The sequence below is a fragment of the Orbicella franksi genome, chromosome 12, assembly GCF_964199315.1.
Source record: "Orbicella franksi chromosome 12, jaOrbFran1.1, whole genome shotgun sequence".
Taxonomy (NCBI): Eukaryota; Metazoa; Cnidaria; class Anthozoa; order Scleractinia; family Merulinidae; genus Orbicella; species Orbicella franksi.
In genome coordinates this window covers 18,509,905-18,527,372 of record NC_138156.1, presented here as the reverse complement: position 1 = coordinate 18,527,372, position 17,468 = coordinate 18,509,905, and the positions used below count along the sequence as shown (strand labels likewise).

At 40.8% G+C, this 17,468-nt stretch overlaps 3 protein-coding genes across 6 annotated transcripts in view; 1 reads left to right on the top strand and 2 right to left on the bottom strand.

The window, feature by feature from the left end:
* Nucleotides 1–100: 100 nt before the first annotated feature.
* Nucleotides 101–5,369, bottom strand: LOC145464029 (SH3 domain-containing protein Dlish-like). Its single transcript, XM_081447843.1, has 3 exons — nucleotides 5,291–5,369; nucleotides 4,382–5,122; nucleotides 101–2,567 (listed from the first exon to the last, which is right to left on the bottom strand). The coding sequence occupies exons 1-3, from the start codon at nucleotides 5,331–5,333 to the stop codon at nucleotides 2,203–2,205; spliced, it is 1,149 nt and encodes a 382-aa protein (XP_081303969.1). The 5' UTR covers nucleotides 5,334–5,369; the 3' UTR covers nucleotides 101–2,202.
* A 2,629-nt stretch (nucleotides 5,370–7,998) lies between these two features.
* LOC145464011 (protein-glucosylgalactosylhydroxylysine glucosidase-like) lies at nucleotides 7,999–12,384 on the top strand. The gene is made up of 3 exons (XM_081447817.1): nucleotides 7,999–8,871; nucleotides 10,663–10,868; nucleotides 10,952–12,384. Exons 1-3 carry the CDS (start codon nucleotides 8,000–8,002, stop codon nucleotides 11,995–11,997), a joined length of 2,124 nt encoding a protein of 707 aa, XP_081303943.1. The 5' UTR covers nucleotide 7,999; the 3' UTR covers nucleotides 11,998–12,384.
* Nucleotides 12,385–12,484: 100 nt separating this feature from the next.
* The window catches only part of LOC145463999 (RIMS-binding protein 2-like), a 31,025-nt gene continuing 26,041 nt past the window's right edge, over nucleotides 12,485–17,468 (bottom strand). For 3 of the 4 annotated variants that reach the window (XM_081447795.1, XM_081447796.1, XM_081447798.1), the window contains 4 exons: nucleotides 16,974–17,315; nucleotides 16,399–16,470; nucleotides 16,124–16,231; nucleotides 12,485–13,240 (listed from right to left, as the gene is read on the bottom strand). In XM_081447795.1, the coding sequence (XP_081303921.1) occupies nucleotides 13,073–13,240; nucleotides 16,124–16,231; nucleotides 16,399–16,470; nucleotides 16,974–17,315 (690 nt within the window). In that variant the 3' untranslated portion in view covers nucleotides 12,485–13,072. Of the gene's footprint in view, nucleotides 13,241–14,111; nucleotides 15,333–16,123; nucleotides 16,232–16,398; nucleotides 16,471–16,973; nucleotides 17,316–17,468 lie in introns of those variants that run through there. The other variant, XM_081447797.1, reaches the window with a different exon arrangement.

Below are 17,468 nucleotides of genomic sequence, written 5' to 3'. Positions count from 1 at the left end.
AGAGTTTCATACTAATTTTGTTTTTATCTAAGAAATTTGTACATATTGCACAAGTGTTTATATAAAAAGTAACCCTACCTGTTCAATTCAGGAGCTTCGTGTTCCATACGCCATATTGAATGTAAAGTTTTATATGAAGTAGTTTAGCTTCATTAAAGTTGGCACTGAGACTGCGGGCTCAATAGGCACTCTCTGACACTCAGAAGGGTCCTCACAAGGCAGAGTAGCTACGGACTGACCGATTCCCAAACCTCCTTTGTAAGCGTATTGAAGGCAAAGGGGATTTGGTTTCAGGATCAAACAAAAACCTACAAAATCCCTGGGGCATAGGGCTTAAAATACATACTAATTTCCCCTCTCCCAGAGGCTAAGCTGAAGACAGAAAACCTTCATTTACAATAATTACGGACAATTTTATCGATTTTTTTCGCTCTCTCCTTCTTTGAAACTGTTGTCAGTTGACAGAGTTTCTTTTTCCTCATACCACGTCCCAGGCTTTGTACAACGGCATGATGAAGAACAAACATACATGTAACGAACACTGAAGATCGACGTTCTCCACAAAATGTCTTACAAATGGCGGCAAGGTCGCTCATCTTCATGTTCATGCGGAATTTTGAAAGTGACGTAACGCTGACCAATGCCAAACAAATCCCGTAGGTGCATCCCTGGGATCTGGTGCGTTCGTTTCAAAAACCAATCAAATGTCCCCACCCTACGTCACAAAATTTTTTACAAAAATGCCCGCATGTTCCCGGGGTTTACCCGGGGATGTCCCGGTGGTCAATCACCGGGAAAGCCAATGACCAGTGCTTAATATAAGCTTATTATGTTGTAAAACCATGAGTAGTCCATTTCAAAGTGTTGTAAATTTTTCTTTTTGTATCCAACTAATATGTTTACCTAAATAATTTTTCATAAAGGTTCCCTTTGAATTTAATTCTATTTAAAAGGGACTTTGTACTATCAGTAAAAATTGATAGAAAATCATACAAATATTATGTCCTTAAATAAAGCATTTTCATCTATGGCATTTTCGGAATGGCGAATTCCCATGTAGGGAAAGGGGGGCGGGAGGGGATCTTAATACAGCACATGAAAGGATGCTTATTGAATCCATAGGGGGGTCGTTCAATAGTGTCCAACGAACATACTTACCCGCTCCCCCGACAATAAATTTACAGTAGCTAAAGAAACGTTTCTTACATAGTTAATAGAGGGTAATGGTTATGAAGCCCGGCAAACATCAAAGGAGCAAAAAAGATGCCAAGATTTATGTTGAAAGGTCCACGACCGTGCACAACCTTTTGTTTTGGGTTCATACACTATGCATGAATTACGTAACCAAAACGTTTCGATTGTTTAGCTCCTAAGTCAGTAGTAAACAACTATTGTGTTTTGTGCACGGTCAAGGCCAAAAAAAGAGAACAAAAACATACAACAAAGAACTTTGTCGAGTTTCGTAACCATTCCCCTCTATTAACTTTGTTCCTTAGCATGATAATATGATAAGTTTATAGCTTGGAATGATCGCTTGTTTTCTTACACAGAAGTTTGTTATGTCAGGGTCAGAGGCAAATCAATGGCAATTCAACGACGATGATAGATCGTTGATAAATCATATTTGGATAAATCACCTCCCTTGGTGTGGCATGACTTTAAGTAACTAAGTCTGTTCACGGAATTCCGTATAAGTGAAAGGGCATTCGTTCACCTTGGACTCATCTAAATCCAGTTTTGGTGTTCCGGCTAACAATAAAGCGGGGTTTCCGGTAAATTTCTACCCAATTGCAACAATCGGGTCATGATGTACATTGCTTGGCAATGGTCATGACAAACAAGTGGATCCTGATTTAAGTAGCACGTGCATTCTGGAAATTCTAGTTTAATGTTGTCGTGTTCCGTGTTCCTTAGCAACCTAGGTCGAAAATCGCCAGCCTCCAACTGGGTTTCCGACTGAGAAAAGTGCTTGTTTACGACAAGAGAGCATAAATATGGTCCGTATTAACCTACAGGGCGACTAATACTATTATCTTGTTCTTCTGGTAAGGTTTCGCTGTTTAACAGGTTGCTGGTGTCCGCTCTTATAGCTCCTGTTAAATGCACTCTCTCCAGCGTCATATGACAAACGCGTCTCGATACATCAAGCATTGTCTTCAGTGGCGCGGTGACACGTAAGGAGTGACTGCCTCTAACCACCCTTCATATATCTGTTACAACTGGCTCTTTAACACGATCCTCTGGAATGAAGCCAGATTTCTTGCTGTTCGGCGAATACGCCCAGATAAAACCAGGAACAATTTGGTCTTTGAGGTTTGCGTACACGTACTCTCCAGGTCTCACAGGCAAATCATCAAACGCTTTCCCTTGAAAGTTATGAAGCACAATTAACCGTGTGCCTTTGAGCGTGTAAGTCTTTTCACTGGACGCTGATGACGTCACGTCCGTGTATGACGATTTGGATTTCTTGCCAGTAGAGCATGAACTTGTCGGCGTGACGTCAGAGGAATTCAAGTCTGGAGAGCTGAGCGAGGCTGCGTTCGGTGAGGATAACCGCTGCATGCAAGCTGTGTGTTCAAATAGGAAAACGTTTTGACTAAGAAAGAGTGATACTGTCAATAAATTTTGTCTTTGAATTCACGTACATTCCAAATCTTACTTCACCTACAATGCCTAATAATTATCTTAAGATCTGCTTACAAGCTGCACTGGTCGTCAGCTCCCCCGCCCTTCTCCTGCAAATTTTATTTCTTCAAGACACAGTGCACGGAAACTTCTGCCTGACTCGCGTTTAGCTATGTTGCCTTTCCTTTTTTTCTCCTCAACTTAGAAACTTTGTTGTAAAAGCTCTTTGAGCTTTCCGGGTCTTTTTTAAACTGAATGCGAGTCCAAAGGGTTTTGCTGCGCGTGGAGACAGCTTTGTACTTAGCAATAGTACACTGGAATAATTTAATTTCACCCTGACTGCTTTTTAGTCATTCCTTGATCGTGGACTTGATCAATCATTCAAGCTTAATAAGCATTTACTCCATTTTAAGTAAGGACTCGGCCGGTAAAATTAGGTAGACCTTTGACAAAAATCGATGAAAACATAAGATTTAATCAAATCGGCGAAAGTGATATATTTTGCATATTTTGACGTAGTATCAGCAAATGTAACATCTAGTATTGTCAAAGATAATTCAGTTACTATAATTATGAAACTAAGTCATGCTCGCCATCGTTTTGTCATTGTTTCCTGAAAATGATCGAGGCGTACCTGCACGGAATTGACCCAAGGAGTCGTCCTGTACCGCTGTACACTACACATAAGATTGCGTTAAAATATAAAAAAGCCCCAAACTATAATTCTGACAAAAACTAAGTTCAAATGTTTGCAATTCCTTTAAATCTTGACCATATTTGACCCTCTATCTTCTTTTATGACTAATCCTAAAGCTTATTTTCCTTTTTCTACCATAAACCGTCTCACAACTCTTTGTAAGTCTGTCTGCGGTAGCATTGTCTGAAACATTGCTTGTATCTCGGTCACTTTGCTACCTCAGTAAAAAAACCAACTCAGCCGACTTGCGATAACGTAGCATGTGGTTTCTTAAGTAAATAAATGGAACATTATAACAAGGCTTTGATCGTGTTATAACGTGAGTTGAATCATGTGGAAACATTAAAAGGTTGAGGTTATCAAAGCCATAACAATCCAGGGGTATTTTCAACAAGGTGTAGACAGTATTTTAATTGCCAAAATACCAATTTTTGGTTTATCAGCTAAGTGCTTTCATAATCGAATATCCGAATGAAAATGTTTATTCTGATAAGAGCCGAATGCCACATATTAAGCTCGACATTTTTGCTCAAGACAAAAATACACATGTACTTTGCTTACAGAACTAACAAGCTCGTTGAAATTAGCTCTTAAACTAAGAAAAGGTATCCAGTTATACTGGTTGCAGGTCAATGGCCAAATAACGAGGAATTCATCTAAACCAGACATAATTTTAATCAAGATCGCGACATATCAAGAGTCCTTCTGAAAAGACAGGTTGTGTACCCGCGTGCTCTAAAATATACAACTATACTTTTGGAGACGATGAGAGTCGGGCAGTTAACATGCTTGTAGTTCCTGTGTTTTATATCCTTTTTCGTTAGCAATACTGACTCATTCTCAGACAGCAATGCGTCTAGGCTATCAACTCTCCCTGTAGTCTAGCATGGTTTTTCCTTGGGAGTGCGTACAACAAATATTTTGCGGAGGTCTTCAAATGTATCGTTTTGAAATGCTCTTAGTTTTAGAGGCTACTCCTTTGTCTGTTTCTCCAACACTTCAATAAAAAACTAAAACGACACACATACGCGAGACTTAACTGAGGAGCAAATTATTTACCTTCGCACACGTGAGAAACCACAAAAGATCTCGGTACAAAGCCTTCTTCGCCATCTTCCGTGGATACCCATAGCCAATCTTGGTCCTGATCGTTCAGCAGCATCACAAGTTCACCACGACAGACGCTCAAATCATTTTCATCATGAGCTGTGTAGTCGTACAAAACAGTTAATTGCGGTCCGTAAGCTCGCTTTGGAAAATAAGTCATCGATTTCGAATTGTGACTATCATTACTCGTCAACGATTCACTGTACACCACCACTGCTGTCCTTTCTCCGACCCCGTCCTCGCTGTCCTCGAAGCTATCTTCGTAACCCGAAGTGCTAGACTTCGAGTCAGTGGAAACATTTGTCGTAGAGCAATAACACAACGGGATAAAACCCTCGCTTCCTGACGAATCCACAACGTAAGCCCAGTCATTTTGTTGGTAGAGTATTTTCACGTAGTGTCCTTTTCGTACCTTCAGTTCTTCTTTATCGACTGGGTGGTAACTTTTCATAACCTTTACTCGGATATTTGCGGGTTTTGCTAAAGTTGCCGCTCGAATTTTCCGCTCAATGAGAGTTTCATGTTTAAATCCAGACTCGCTAATTCTGACATTTCGCTTCTCATGCTTGTGGTTTGGAGTCGAGCCGTTTTTCAAAGCAGATTTCGTTACTTCCAAAGGGACAGTCCCGTTCTGTTCCAAAGTAGTCGAAGGTCGGTAAACGTCTGGCGGATATGGCTTCTTGCTTTGTAGCACTAACCAAGACAAAAAGTAAGCGTTGACAGTTGTTAGAAACGTAGCGAATAATTACGCCACAATGACAGCAGAATGTGAACTGCAACTTTCAAAGAAAGACAAATGCTAATCATTTGCGTTATGCGAAGCAAGTGGCAAATTTATGGTTAAAACAAAACCACTATTACCTTTCTTTTTTAACGTCAGCTGGGAGGGACAAAAGAAAGCCATATCGTTGTTTTCGAATTCAACATTGCACTGACCTGTCGGTCGAATCCATGTCGAAGGAACATTTATAAGCTTGTTTGTTTTTCTACGAGGAAAATAAATAATCTATACGACAAAATCTGCATGTCTGCGTCACTGGTCTGCGAGTATATTAATGGAAAGTAGAAACACCAATAGCGCTCTCCATTGTTGACATTTTCCGAAATCCCGCCACAACCGGCCAATCGCTGTTGATCTTGGTTTTATTAAAACCGCAGTTACAGCAAAGACTGTTTAAAGAGCAAACAATGAAGATCAAAGATCTTTGAAAGTCAGAACGACAAGTCGCTTGAGCAAAAGTCAGCTTTTCTTTGATATATTAAGGACAGCCCTGTCAGACGACATTCTGAAATAAAGGTCGGGATTTGGTATAGCTGAGATGTAAATAAATTGGGCAATACATTCAAAATAGGCATCCGGTTTACACAGTTGATAGAATTCAAGGAATTCATTCTGATATGTGGAAAGCAAATTTTGTTTAACTCTTCGCAACAGCATTCTAATTTTTATGATTAATTCCAACCGGCTCTGAAACGTGTTCAGAAACACCTCGGCTACAAAAAAGAATTCAGTGGTTTAATGAAAAAGCGTGTTTTAAAGGCATCAATAATCATGGCGGAATTTAGAACTTGTGCTTGAAATTTGCGTTGCCAAATATACACTTTAATCGTTTCAGTTTAAACATCGAATATCGAGCGTTAATGAAATTTTTTGTCTGCACTGAAATTGAACTTCATCGATAATATGGCCAGGTCAAAGTTGAAATATGAAGCTGAGATTTTGCGAAAAATCTGGCCTGCGATAACAGGCGCTTTTGCGTCACTGGTCACGTGAATTTGTACGAGGGCCGAGCCCTATATGTATTATAGCAGCTTGCTCATCGATCATATTGTTTCATGCTATCGAAAGAAATCAAACTTTATCTTTTACTATTTTTGGCTTGTAAATGTCATTTTGACGAACATGGAGCGCGTACTGGCATGGATGGATGCAAGAAAAAAGGTTACAGACCTAGTATTACTCATTTACTCTCAGAAAATTCCGTGTATCCTGTTGATAATATCGAGCGTAAGTTATTTTAGTCACAATACGGTCGTAATTAATCTAATTCTGATGTGGCTTTACTATATCTAAGCTACGAACGAAGACGGATTTCCGCTGGCGAAATTAAAACAATAGGTGTAAATTTGTCTGCAAACGCTGGCTATGCTGTTTCCAGCCTTCTGTTTTTGAAATAACCGTCTTCAGTTGGGTTCAATGAATTGACATAAAATTATGTAAGTTATAAGTTAGTTTGAGCCGGTTATTTTGTGAAAAATAATCTGACGCTTGAAAAATATCTATCACAAAAATATATATAGATACGGCTCATTTGGGGGCTGAAAATATTTGCAATCTTCTTTATTTGCTAATTTTAGGGAAGAGCCCATCTCGCTCTACGAGCAGAATTTTTAAAATGGTCACTGAGAACGTTCTAATTTTGTTTCATTTCAAATGTGGTTGTAGGGTTCTAAAAACATTTAGTCTTGAATCTGGTCGTCAACGCGCGATCGTACTTAGTACTCTTGGAGTCTTGCTCCACGCGCGCTCTGACCCGCTCGCGCTAAACCGACTGTTCCGCAGGCTGATATGATAACGTCAGGAGATGATACGCCTTTTCACAATTTCCCTGAACAGGGCCTTCATTGCTTTACACTGTTTGGTAGAAATTCATTTATACGGCTCTTTTCTATTTCATTAATTAACCTGAAGTGTTACCCTTTGCTTGCCCCCTTCCCCGCCCCCTCCCCCTCCTTTTCTCCCTTCTCCAACTAATCTGACTGGGGATTGGAAGAGAGGGACGACCGGCACAAGCGCGCGAATATTATTTCTGGTACGAGATCCGTGTATCCTACAGAGAGCCAGTAGTACGGCTTCGCTCAGCTGCTAAAAACTCTAAATTCAAAACGGAAAAGATTAGTTCGACATTGATCCTTCTCACTGCCAGATTATCTATGTCTAATTGCATTAAACCTTTTAGTCACGTCATCAGCTCATTTTTCATTTTTCTGACTTGACGCACGGAGATTAAGATTTTTAACAAACGAAAAAATTCATCCAGAATTGAAAGGAAAGAGAGAGCGTCAGTTACAAACCTAACATCCCTTCAGCCTAAAAAAAATGGCCTTTAATTTATGGCTGCCCAAGAGTATCCGCAAAGATTGCAAAAGATGGGAAATAGAGGGAAGAGAAAAGAAAGAGCGCGAGAGTGTTTCCAATTTTTAACGCAAAATAAGTTGTGTTGTGGATTACATTTTTATCAATTTAGTTCACGTTGGCGAACCATGAAGGACAATGGTGGTCTTCCAAAAAAAAATAGATACTGCATCATTGCACTGCCAAGATCATATTACTGATAGTCATGCGCCATATAGCGCAGAGAACTTGCTGTTTCTGAGGACTGGGATATCATTGAACTAAACAAGTCTGAGGGAACTGTTGGGCCCAATAGCTAAATATTGCTCCCTGTCTTGCTCTCTTACTCAGTGAGCTACATATGCTGACTTTGGTTTGGCGTTATCACTGAAGTAAATCAAGTACAGACCTGCATTACAGCTGAAGGAATCGCAAAGAATCCACTCACAGGCTAAATGACGTCTGCGTTTTTGGCCATCACTCTTTGCCTGGTTTGCTTTTGTCATACTGGCATTGCTGCACCAAATGCGACAAACTTCGAATCTTCTAGTCTTTCCTGGGATCCTCGATTAAACCCGAGTGTTGGAAACGGTTACTTAGCTACTACAGTTTTCAGCGATACTGTTTACGTGTCTGGGATCTTCAACGGACGAGGAACAAAAACACCGAGTCATAGGGCACGAATTCCATCGACTGCGGCGATTATCGTGCGAAGTAATCTGACCTCCAACGCGACCGTGGAGCTGTTCAGTCTGAACGTCGAACAAGGCGTGTTTTATCACCGCTTAGTCGTCGAAAACTTCACCTTGGAGCAAAAGATCTACGCTCATCGAGTTCGCCAGCATGTACTTGTCACGGAGATTTCCTTACAAAACAACATGCGTGACACAGTAAGCTTGTTCCTGACTAATGTAGTTGGACCGCCAAGCGCTGATATAGAGTTCCAAAGAGATGATGTTCCGCGTAAATCTCAGAATGACCCTAAGATCAATGCCATGTCAGGGTATATTAGGATAACGGAGGAACCAGACAGTCGAAGGGAGGGAGTAGCGGTGGTCTGGGGGGAAATACCACCTCGTCTGCTGATCAAGCCCTCTGCGCAGACCCAAACGTTTTTCTTTATTACGGCTATAGCCACCAGTTTAGATGCTAAAGATTTCGTGACAAGCGCACGCGAAGCTTACACAGCAGCAATGGAAAAACCGGAAGAGCTCTTAGAAAGTCACGTCCAAGCCTGGAGAGAAATATGGAATGATGGGCGGATCGAAGTGGAAGGCAATCTTACACTGGCACAGACAATTTCCGGTAGTCTCTATTACACACTCAGGTATTGATAAAAACCTCTTATTCACTAGTTTAACAGGTTGATGCCTTATTAACATCCCTTTAGACAATTATTTTATAAGTACAATAGTGCTCAACTAATGTAATAAATGAGGAATGCCTGCCAAATCGTTCTGTAAACATTGCTAAAGGAAGTTCTTAATGAGATTTAGATAAGGTGTGTGTGTTTTTTTTCAACTTTAAATGATATTACTCGCTTGCATACCTTAACCCTTGAAATAAAACAAATCCCTGCACCATTGTAGGTCTTACCCAGGGCCACTCGGTTAGGAAAACCTACAGATATGAGCATCCTTTTGCTTTAAACCTCTTTGATTAATACGGTACAACTCTGATATAACGCGGAACGCTTTTAAATAGAAGTCCCCGCTATGACAAAAGCCAACTCTTCAGCCTTGCCAACATACGTTGCAATAATAAATATGGTACAACATCGCGGAAATCCCTTAATTTTATTAAAATGTAATTGACTGCTATGCAAGCGGGCAAGATGAGCGAAATTTGCTAACCGAATGGCCAAGAAGGTGTTCTGGGATTAATCGCTGTTTCCCTGCAAGCAAATGGTTCTTGATACCCTATCATTTGTTGACCAAACTTGTCCGGCAACAAGGCTGGATATTGGCCTCGTTTTTTATTTTTGCGTGTTTATGGACCTCGAGACCCATAAAAAGAACTTGGCCGACATTCAGAACTCTTGACCTCACACTTGGTCAATAACCCTTCTATACATTCAAGGGTTATATTGAATTAGTAAAACAATAGAATGCTAAGGACAGGATTAGACTAATCCCTCTTTAAAATATAATTTTGTGGAACAGCAAGTTATGTGAGGTTTCATATAACACGATCACTTCAAACAATAAGCATACCAACAGCAAATGATGCATACCAGGCAAATACTACATAGCTATAGAAGTCCATTTCGTTTCACACAGTAGTTGTTTCCTGTCCGAGAACGGAAGAGGGACGTGAAAACTCAGATAACGTAAATTTGAACAAACATTCCAAGAAAAAGGAAGGCGATAAACGTTAAACGCGAGTGATACGTGACGCGAAAGCGAACGTGATCACGCGTATACGACATGTTAGTAAAAAAAAAAAAATGGTAGTTCCAATTCTTCTTTTCCTTTCATAGAGTTTGTCAGACAAATTTCGGGGAAGTTTTTGTTTCTACCCAAAGGAGTTCACCTGCGCTTTTCGCCGTCATACATTGATTAAGTCAAACGTACGAGTCATTTTTCCTGTTCTTTCAGTAACTCCGGGAAGTTGCTGTGAATATTATCATCGTAGGTTTTGCCCAGTCGCTTGAAGTTCGTTTGAAGCCTGCGTCAAACCTTACGTTCGTTGACACTAACCACACAATAATACCATAACTTAGTGCGGGGTTGGATTCAGAATAGTTAAAATGATTAAAGAAATCAATCAAAGTTGAAGAAATCAATCAAATGTTTCCAAACCTGCGTTTGTTTCTCTGAAAACAGAAAAGTTGCATTCTGACTGGAGCAATAAATTTCAAATTTTCTTGGGGGAGCGTGCCCCCAATCCCCCTAGTTAAGTTGATGTAAGTCACTCAGGTAAAATTCTGGATCTACCCCTGCAGTGACACTTTCCCGGTGGGGCTTTTCGGTGACAATAAGAGAACGTGATCTGAATCTCTTGGTAAGAACTATGAGCTGGTTCTCACGTTTGCGTCTTCCGAACAATTTAGTTCCCTTAACTCCAGTTTGAACTGGCATCTATTCAGTTTATGTTCAATGACGTCATTTCCTTTCAGCTCATTACGTCCCTCATGGATCTTCGGTCTGAGTCCAGGAGGCCTGGCTACTGATGGTTATGATGGCCACGTGTTTTGGGACCAAGAGACATGGATGTTCCCTCCGTTAGTCCTTCTGCACCAAGATTTTGCACGAACGTGCCTCGCTTACAGGTTTGCAAGACTTCAGGCAGCTGAAGACAAAGCCAAGAAATATGGGTTTAAAGGTGGGTGCGAAGAGAATGACTTCATTTGAACTCTGTCGTATTTGGGTTGTATAAATCTATTTCTTCTCATTGTCTTTCCACAGGCGCCATGTTTCCTTGGGAAAGCGCCTTGACTGGCTCAGAAGTGTGCCCAGGAGAGATTTACTCCGATTACGAGCAGCACATTATCGGGGACATAGCATTTGCAATCAAACAGCTCTGGATGGCATCTGGCGATCAACAGTGGCTTGAGCGCCAGGCCTTCCCGGTCATTCGAGCCACTGCGGAATTCTGGGCCAACCGCGCATGGTACAACGACTCGAAGAAAGCTTACGTCATTTATGACGTCATGCCGCCTGACGAAGACGCCGAAGTCGTCAACAACTCGGCCTACACGAACACGATCGCGAAAATGAATCTCGAATTCGCTTACCAAGCCTTGCCGAATGCTTCCAAAAACTGGAAGACCATTGCACAGAACATGTTTATTCCGTTCGATTCTACTAACAACTACCATCCGGAATACGAGGGGTATAATGGAGTCGAAGTCAAGCAAGCCGATGTCATTCTCCTCGGATTTCCACTCATGGTCAACATGAGCCTCGACGTTCGTCGAAGTGATCTGAGTTTTTATGAACCCCGGACGAACCCAAGAGGGCCCGCCATGACTAAATCAATGTTCGCGGTCAACTGGCTCGATGTCGGGGAATACGCCCGTGCAGAGACTTCATTCAGGGAAAGCTATGTGAACGCTAAGGAACCGTTCATGGTTTGGACCGAGGGAGCAGACGGTGGGGGCGCTGTGAACTTCATCACGGGTGCTGGGGGATTTTTGCAGTCTGTGTTGTTCGGTTATGGCGGATTGCGGCTTCTCGATTACAAACACCTCCAATTTAAACCCATGCTTCTCCCGGGAGGCACACAAGTAAAATTTGTTGGTATTGATTACCATGGAAACAGCATCGACTTCGTGACTGGCTCATCTCAGTCGCAGATTACCGTTACGTCACGCGCTCAATCAGCCCCAGTCCTTCTGGCGATATTGGTTAGCTCACAGGCGAGGTTCCGTTTGGACATTGGTAGGACAGTTCAATTACCTAATGAACTGATTATTATCCAACCCCTCCAGTCCGACCAAGTGAACTGGTGATTAGTTTTCAGCGAATAGAAACAAAAATACCAACTCCACTAACTGTTGGGTTTAGTTTAATCAGCAGCTAGCCCCGGATAGTTTTTCGTGCCCTCGAAGTAACTCATTAAATTTGTTGGCTAGCCGAAAACTATTTTTCGTTAAGGGTATGAAAGGTTGGTTTAAAAGGGAAACTTATCTTTGATGGACCGTCACATATTAGGCGCTAATTAGGTGAAAAGAACGTCAAAAGTATAAGTGTGACATTATAATGCGTGACATGCTGCAACGGTAGTCACGTTCCTTGGGTGTTACAACACCACTCTAAGGCGGACATAGTTGGCTGCTTTATCCACGCTGAATTTTGTTTTTTGCTTGTTTGTTTGTTTTTTTAAAACTAACTCTCTTTACGACTGACACCTCTCTTAGTTGGAAATGGTCCCTTGAATTAACATCTTAGACTGTAGCAAAACGCCCCCAAACCCACTTAGCCAATTTTAGTAACACATTCTCTCCGTAAAATAGTTTTTAATTAATAAGGCTTTTCTGTGACTACATTGGTAAAACTCTGCTAAATATATTAATCGATAATAGCTACCACTCTTGAGGTAATATAATATATGGTTTCTTTACACAAAATGTACAAATCAGATTCTCTCTTGAAAGAAGCGTATTAAATACAAACACTTATCAGCTTTTGAAAGGTAAAACGTGTTGAAAGCAGTGTGCATTGTGTTGTGTTTGGATAAGAACGATCCATTAGAATATTCTGTGCCTAGCTGGGAAGAACTGAAAACTGCAAACCAGTGAGACTTGGCAGTAAGTCAATAAAATATGTCTATAATAACATTATCTGACCAGCAAGTAAAATAACTTCCGTATCACAGGAAGCAGCCCGAGTCCAAAAATCGGGCTCATTTTATAAATTAAGGGCCAAGCCCACATTTACAGCCGTATTTCCATTTACACTGAATAAAATGTAACCCGGATACAAAATACAATTCTCTAAAGGCTATAAAACTAAATTTCGTTCATTCAGATCACTAATGTACAAACGATTGTGAATAATTTAATCAGCAGAATTCGACTAACAGCGCTATCTCTTGGAACTGTTTCCCCGCGGTGAGTTGTGACCCTTTGCGATCTTCTTGAACATTTGTTTTCCTTTGGAAAAGATTCCTTTTTTCTTCTTGGGCGTGTCCTCTGTAACGTGATGAGTACCATTTAGGGAGCTATACTTTTCTGAAGAACCCACGGAAGATTCCTGACAGAAAATGTGAAGAATAGATTAGATTAGTCTACACTTAAATTTGATCTACTTGACAGGGGTTACTTTAGTCGCCAGGCAGCACTTTTCTGTGACGATACCAAGATTACGAAAAAGGGTTTCCAAAGCTCCTCGCCGTAACGTTGGACTGTAATTTCTTCCAAATTATAGGAAACGTTTACACATAGTCAATAGAAGGAATGGTTATGAAGCCCGGCAAACAACAAAGGAGCAAACAAAGATGTCGACATTTATGTTGGAAGGTCCACGACCGCGCACAGTCTTTTGTTTTGCGTTCATACACTATGCAAGAATTACGTAACCAACACGTTTCTATTGGTTAGTTCCTCCGTCAGTAGTAAACAATTATGTATTGTGTTTTGTGCACGGTCAAGGCCAAAAAAGAGAACAAAAACATACAACAAAGAACTTTGTCGAGTTTCACAACCATTCCCCTCTATTAACTATGGTTTACACAATAATAAACTGGTCACTCCATGTTGTTCGAACTTTTAAGTTAATGAATGAAACCCTGGTGGTCAAGTGAAAGCTACTGAACTATACTTTTACGTGATGCTGATTGTTCATCAATATTCTGCAAATTAATTCAAGAACTCGTTCGTAATGAAAGCGGTCAGTGAAACAAGTTTCGTACTGGTCAAGGAAAGTTTAAAATATTTTAGCTAGGAAGTAAGATTTTGTGGACAAATTTATTCACAGATTCCGTGAACAATTAGCTTCCGTCGAAATTTCAGATATCCAGTCACGGAAACGTCCAGGAAATTCTAGTATCAGAAATTGTACGAGCCCTGTTTGTCAAAACATATCAGAGAAACAAGTAAATTAAACAAATGCAAAACAGATAAACTAAATGAGAACAAGATTAACAGAAAGCTAAACGAGAAAACAAGGATTAAAGAACTTGAAAAGAATGCAGCAAAAGAACTTCTAGGGTTTGGAAACAACAAAGGAAGCAAATGAACACAAAAAAAGAAACGAAAATGTCAATTAAAATGAACTAGTTAAAAGAATTATCGCAAGTTATTAAAATTTCAGTCAAAATTGATCGTAAATAACGATACAGATAAGGTAGCTAGTCATGCAGTGACTTGAAGAATGAAAATGTTATGACTGCAGGTTTAGTAATCTTGTGTTGTGACGTGTTTTGTAGTACTAACATAATTTTGAGTTTTTCCTGGCTCGTCAGTGTTCCAAGTCGTTCATCACTTCACTCAGATAACAGTAAAATGCGCAGATTCCTAACAGTATGACAGTTAGAAACACTGACTAATATGAAATATCAGATAATGATTGCTTCAACGGAGATTAAGGAAAGAACAACCCTTACAGGAGTACCCTTAAGAGGACCTAAGTATAATGGAACTGTGTTATGTCGGAAACCAATCCAAACATTGACTGAGCTTGAGGTATCCGTCAAAGATGTCGCTAAGATACGCCGCTGACGCTTTCTTGCGGAGCAATGCAGACGTGACAACATTCGTCTTGATTTCGGGTGCTCGTTCTAATTTGCGATTGGACAAAAAGAATCGGAAACTTTTCGGCAGACCGAGAGCGGCCATACTTGCTTCCATCTATTCCCAGCCTTCCACTTCTGTATCATTGTTTTTCTTTTGTACTGTCAGAGGTACAACTTGGGTATTTGGAAATGTCAAAAAAATCTAAGATTGGCAAAACCTCCAATAAGAAACGTTAAAGTACTTAGCAACTCCTACGACAATCACCGTAGACTCGATCTATTAATCGACGATCGACTGTTTCGTCCGAGAACACTGCTTGGCTTGCATGACATTGGTAAACAGACACGTTGAGCTTGCAGTTTGTACAAGACCAATTCTTCTCATTTCTAATGAACAAATGTTTCCATTTTGCCATATGTCAAAGTTCGCAAAGGATCCTTCGGTCGTGTTTTAGTGACTTTACGCAAGAGTGGAACATGAATGTGAAAGGTTAAGTACGAAAAGCATTAGAAAGGTAGAAAGATAAAAAAAAGTTAAATACCAGAAGTAAGGAAAAGAGAAGAAACTTCCACATTAGCAACTTCCTTCTATAGAGGCCATCAAGCAATGAACTGTTTTGATCAATGAAACGAGAAAGATAATTAAACAGACAACGACTAAACGCCAGGTCCACAATCGGGGAAACGAGTGACGTTAACGGAGAATCTTCGCAGAACCACTCGAGCCGTTTCCGATGCTTATTATCCAATGAAAATACAGCACAAGCACTCACTAGCCATGCGAAAGGCGTCACGTCAACATGGCGCCATAAGAATATGTCACGTTGCTAAGCAACTTCTCTGAGGAATACCGCTAGCTCATTGAATTTTCGGATACCGTTCTAATGTACTCAGTCCCCCGATAACTACAGCGAAAAACAATCAATGCTGTAGCGCCTTAAATAACCAACGTATAAAAACAAATCAATATTTAAGGTTCCTTATCTCGGGGATCAACCATATACCTTCAACTTGTGTTTATCTCGGGTGGAAATTTATAGAATAATTTTACATTTGCGGTTGTCTTTGATCTAAACTTACGTATTTCATCGAAAAGTTAAAACTATAAGACTAGAATTCGTAGACATCACTGTTTGATGAAAGGAGAACTCAAAGTGGTGAGCGTAGCCAAAGTAAGTCATTGAAACTTTAAACATAGGACATATTTGCGGAGGAAACAAGCAACTCTTAGATCAGGGAAGTTCGAGACAATTAAACAAAAAGAGGCATGAACGAACGATCGATAACGTCATGAGTTCTACCAGGAATGACACAAATCAATAAACGCCGACAGGAAGAGCTACAGAGAGCCCAGATGTAAAAAACGTCAACAAGTCAGACGAGATAGAAGTGAATCAACTTACTGTTACATCGCTGTCATTGCTGTTGTCATGGTGGGGAACGTCATCTGGATCGGACAAATCTTCAAGAAAATTCGAGGGAACCAAACCGCGCACTCCACGGAGCTCACCCTGCAAGGCAAGAAAAAAAGCAAATAAATACCGTGCAAATTCGACAAAGGAAACTTCCCAACATTTGTTCCATACATACATTCTTTTATAAACGCTACTTTTTGCAATTCACGGACAACCATTTTCAAAATCTCAAACGGCGCTCACGGTGACGTGATTTCACTCACCGAGAAGAAGCCATCCTCGTCCATGTCACCGTACACATAGATAACATCTCCAACCCTAAACTTCAGTTCCACCTGAGAAATAACAAATGAGAAGATTACGTAAATACGAACGCTATGTCGTAGTTTTCACTCAAAGCATGTAATGAAAAGCTTTGAGGAGATACCCTCAAATTCCTGAGTTCGTTTAGTCTGTACTCAGACCCTCTATTTTGTCCTTTGCCTTGATCGCAAGAGGGGATTTGAAAAAGCCCGCATGCAAGGGGGTGGCAGAGGATAATGTTTTTTGCGCCCGCTTCCTGGCCTCACGCGCTCCACGCTCGCTCTCAATCTCGCGCCCTCGCATCCCTCGCGCGCTCCAAGAAAATCACTCGTAGCAAAAAATAAACGTCTGTGGACAGACTAAAGTTCGTTTTAATAACGGACCAGATACACGGTGTAACTGTTACAATCAACGGGGCCACATGCTGTAACATCACGAGCAACATTCTCCGCAAAATTACTGACAGGACTACCAAGCAGTAACTCAGCCATTAACAATTATTTATCTTTTATTATTTTCCCTGATCTTTTCCCACCTCACTATCAGGGTTGGGCGACAAAGTCTGTGGATCGTAATCAAACAGCGCTACCATTCGTCTGGGAGGCAGTTGATAGTTGTCGCTCTCCCTCGGGTCGTCAAATTCGTTTTCTTCAAGCAAGTTTTCAGAGGGCCTGGGGACGGCTTCTGGCTCTTGGCTGGGACTCTCCTCAGGGGGCTGGGTCGATTCTTGGGTAACATTTACAGAAGGAGTGGTTACATTGCTGACGGATTCTTCATCCTCCAGTTCAATTTCTGACACCATGTTAAACGGAATGTAACCCGCTTGGCCGTTTAATTCACCCCAGAAGAAACCATCTTCGTCCTTGTCCCCGTACACCTAGTAAACACGAAAAACAGGTCACTTGACGCAACAGGCGATTTGCAAGATGGCGTCATTTGACCACAAGAATCCTCCGGCAATTATGGAAATTGTTATTTAAATCCCACACTTCAAAATTTAAATAATAAAGAAAAAACGAAAGGAATTCTG

Excerpts from the sequence above, each read along its gene's own strand:
- LOC145464029 (XM_081447843.1), bottom strand. The coding sequence starts at position 5,333 with ATGGCTTTCTTTTGTCCCTCCCAGCTGACGTTAAAAAAGAAAG. Across the intron at positions 5,123-5,290 it reads GCTGACGTTAAAAAAGAAAG|TGCTACAAAGCAAGAAGCCA; the intron begins GTAATAGTGGTT and ends TGTCTTGGTTAG. Across the intron at positions 2,568-4,381 it reads GGTTTCTCACGTGTGCGAAG|CTTGCATGCAGCGGTTATCC; the intron begins GTAAATAATTTG and ends TTGAACACACAG.
- LOC145464011 (XM_081447817.1), top strand. The coding sequence starts at position 8,000 with ATGACGTCTGCGTTTTTGGCCATCACTCTTTGCCTGGTTTGCTTTTGT. Across the intron at positions 8,872-10,662 it reads AGTCTCTATTACACACTCAG|CTCATTACGTCCCTCATGGA; the intron begins GTATTGATAAAA and ends ATTTCCTTTCAG. Across the intron at positions 10,869-10,951 it reads CAAGAAATATGGGTTTAAAG|GCGCCATGTTTCCTTGGGAA; the intron begins GTGGGTGCGAAG and ends GTCTTTCCACAG.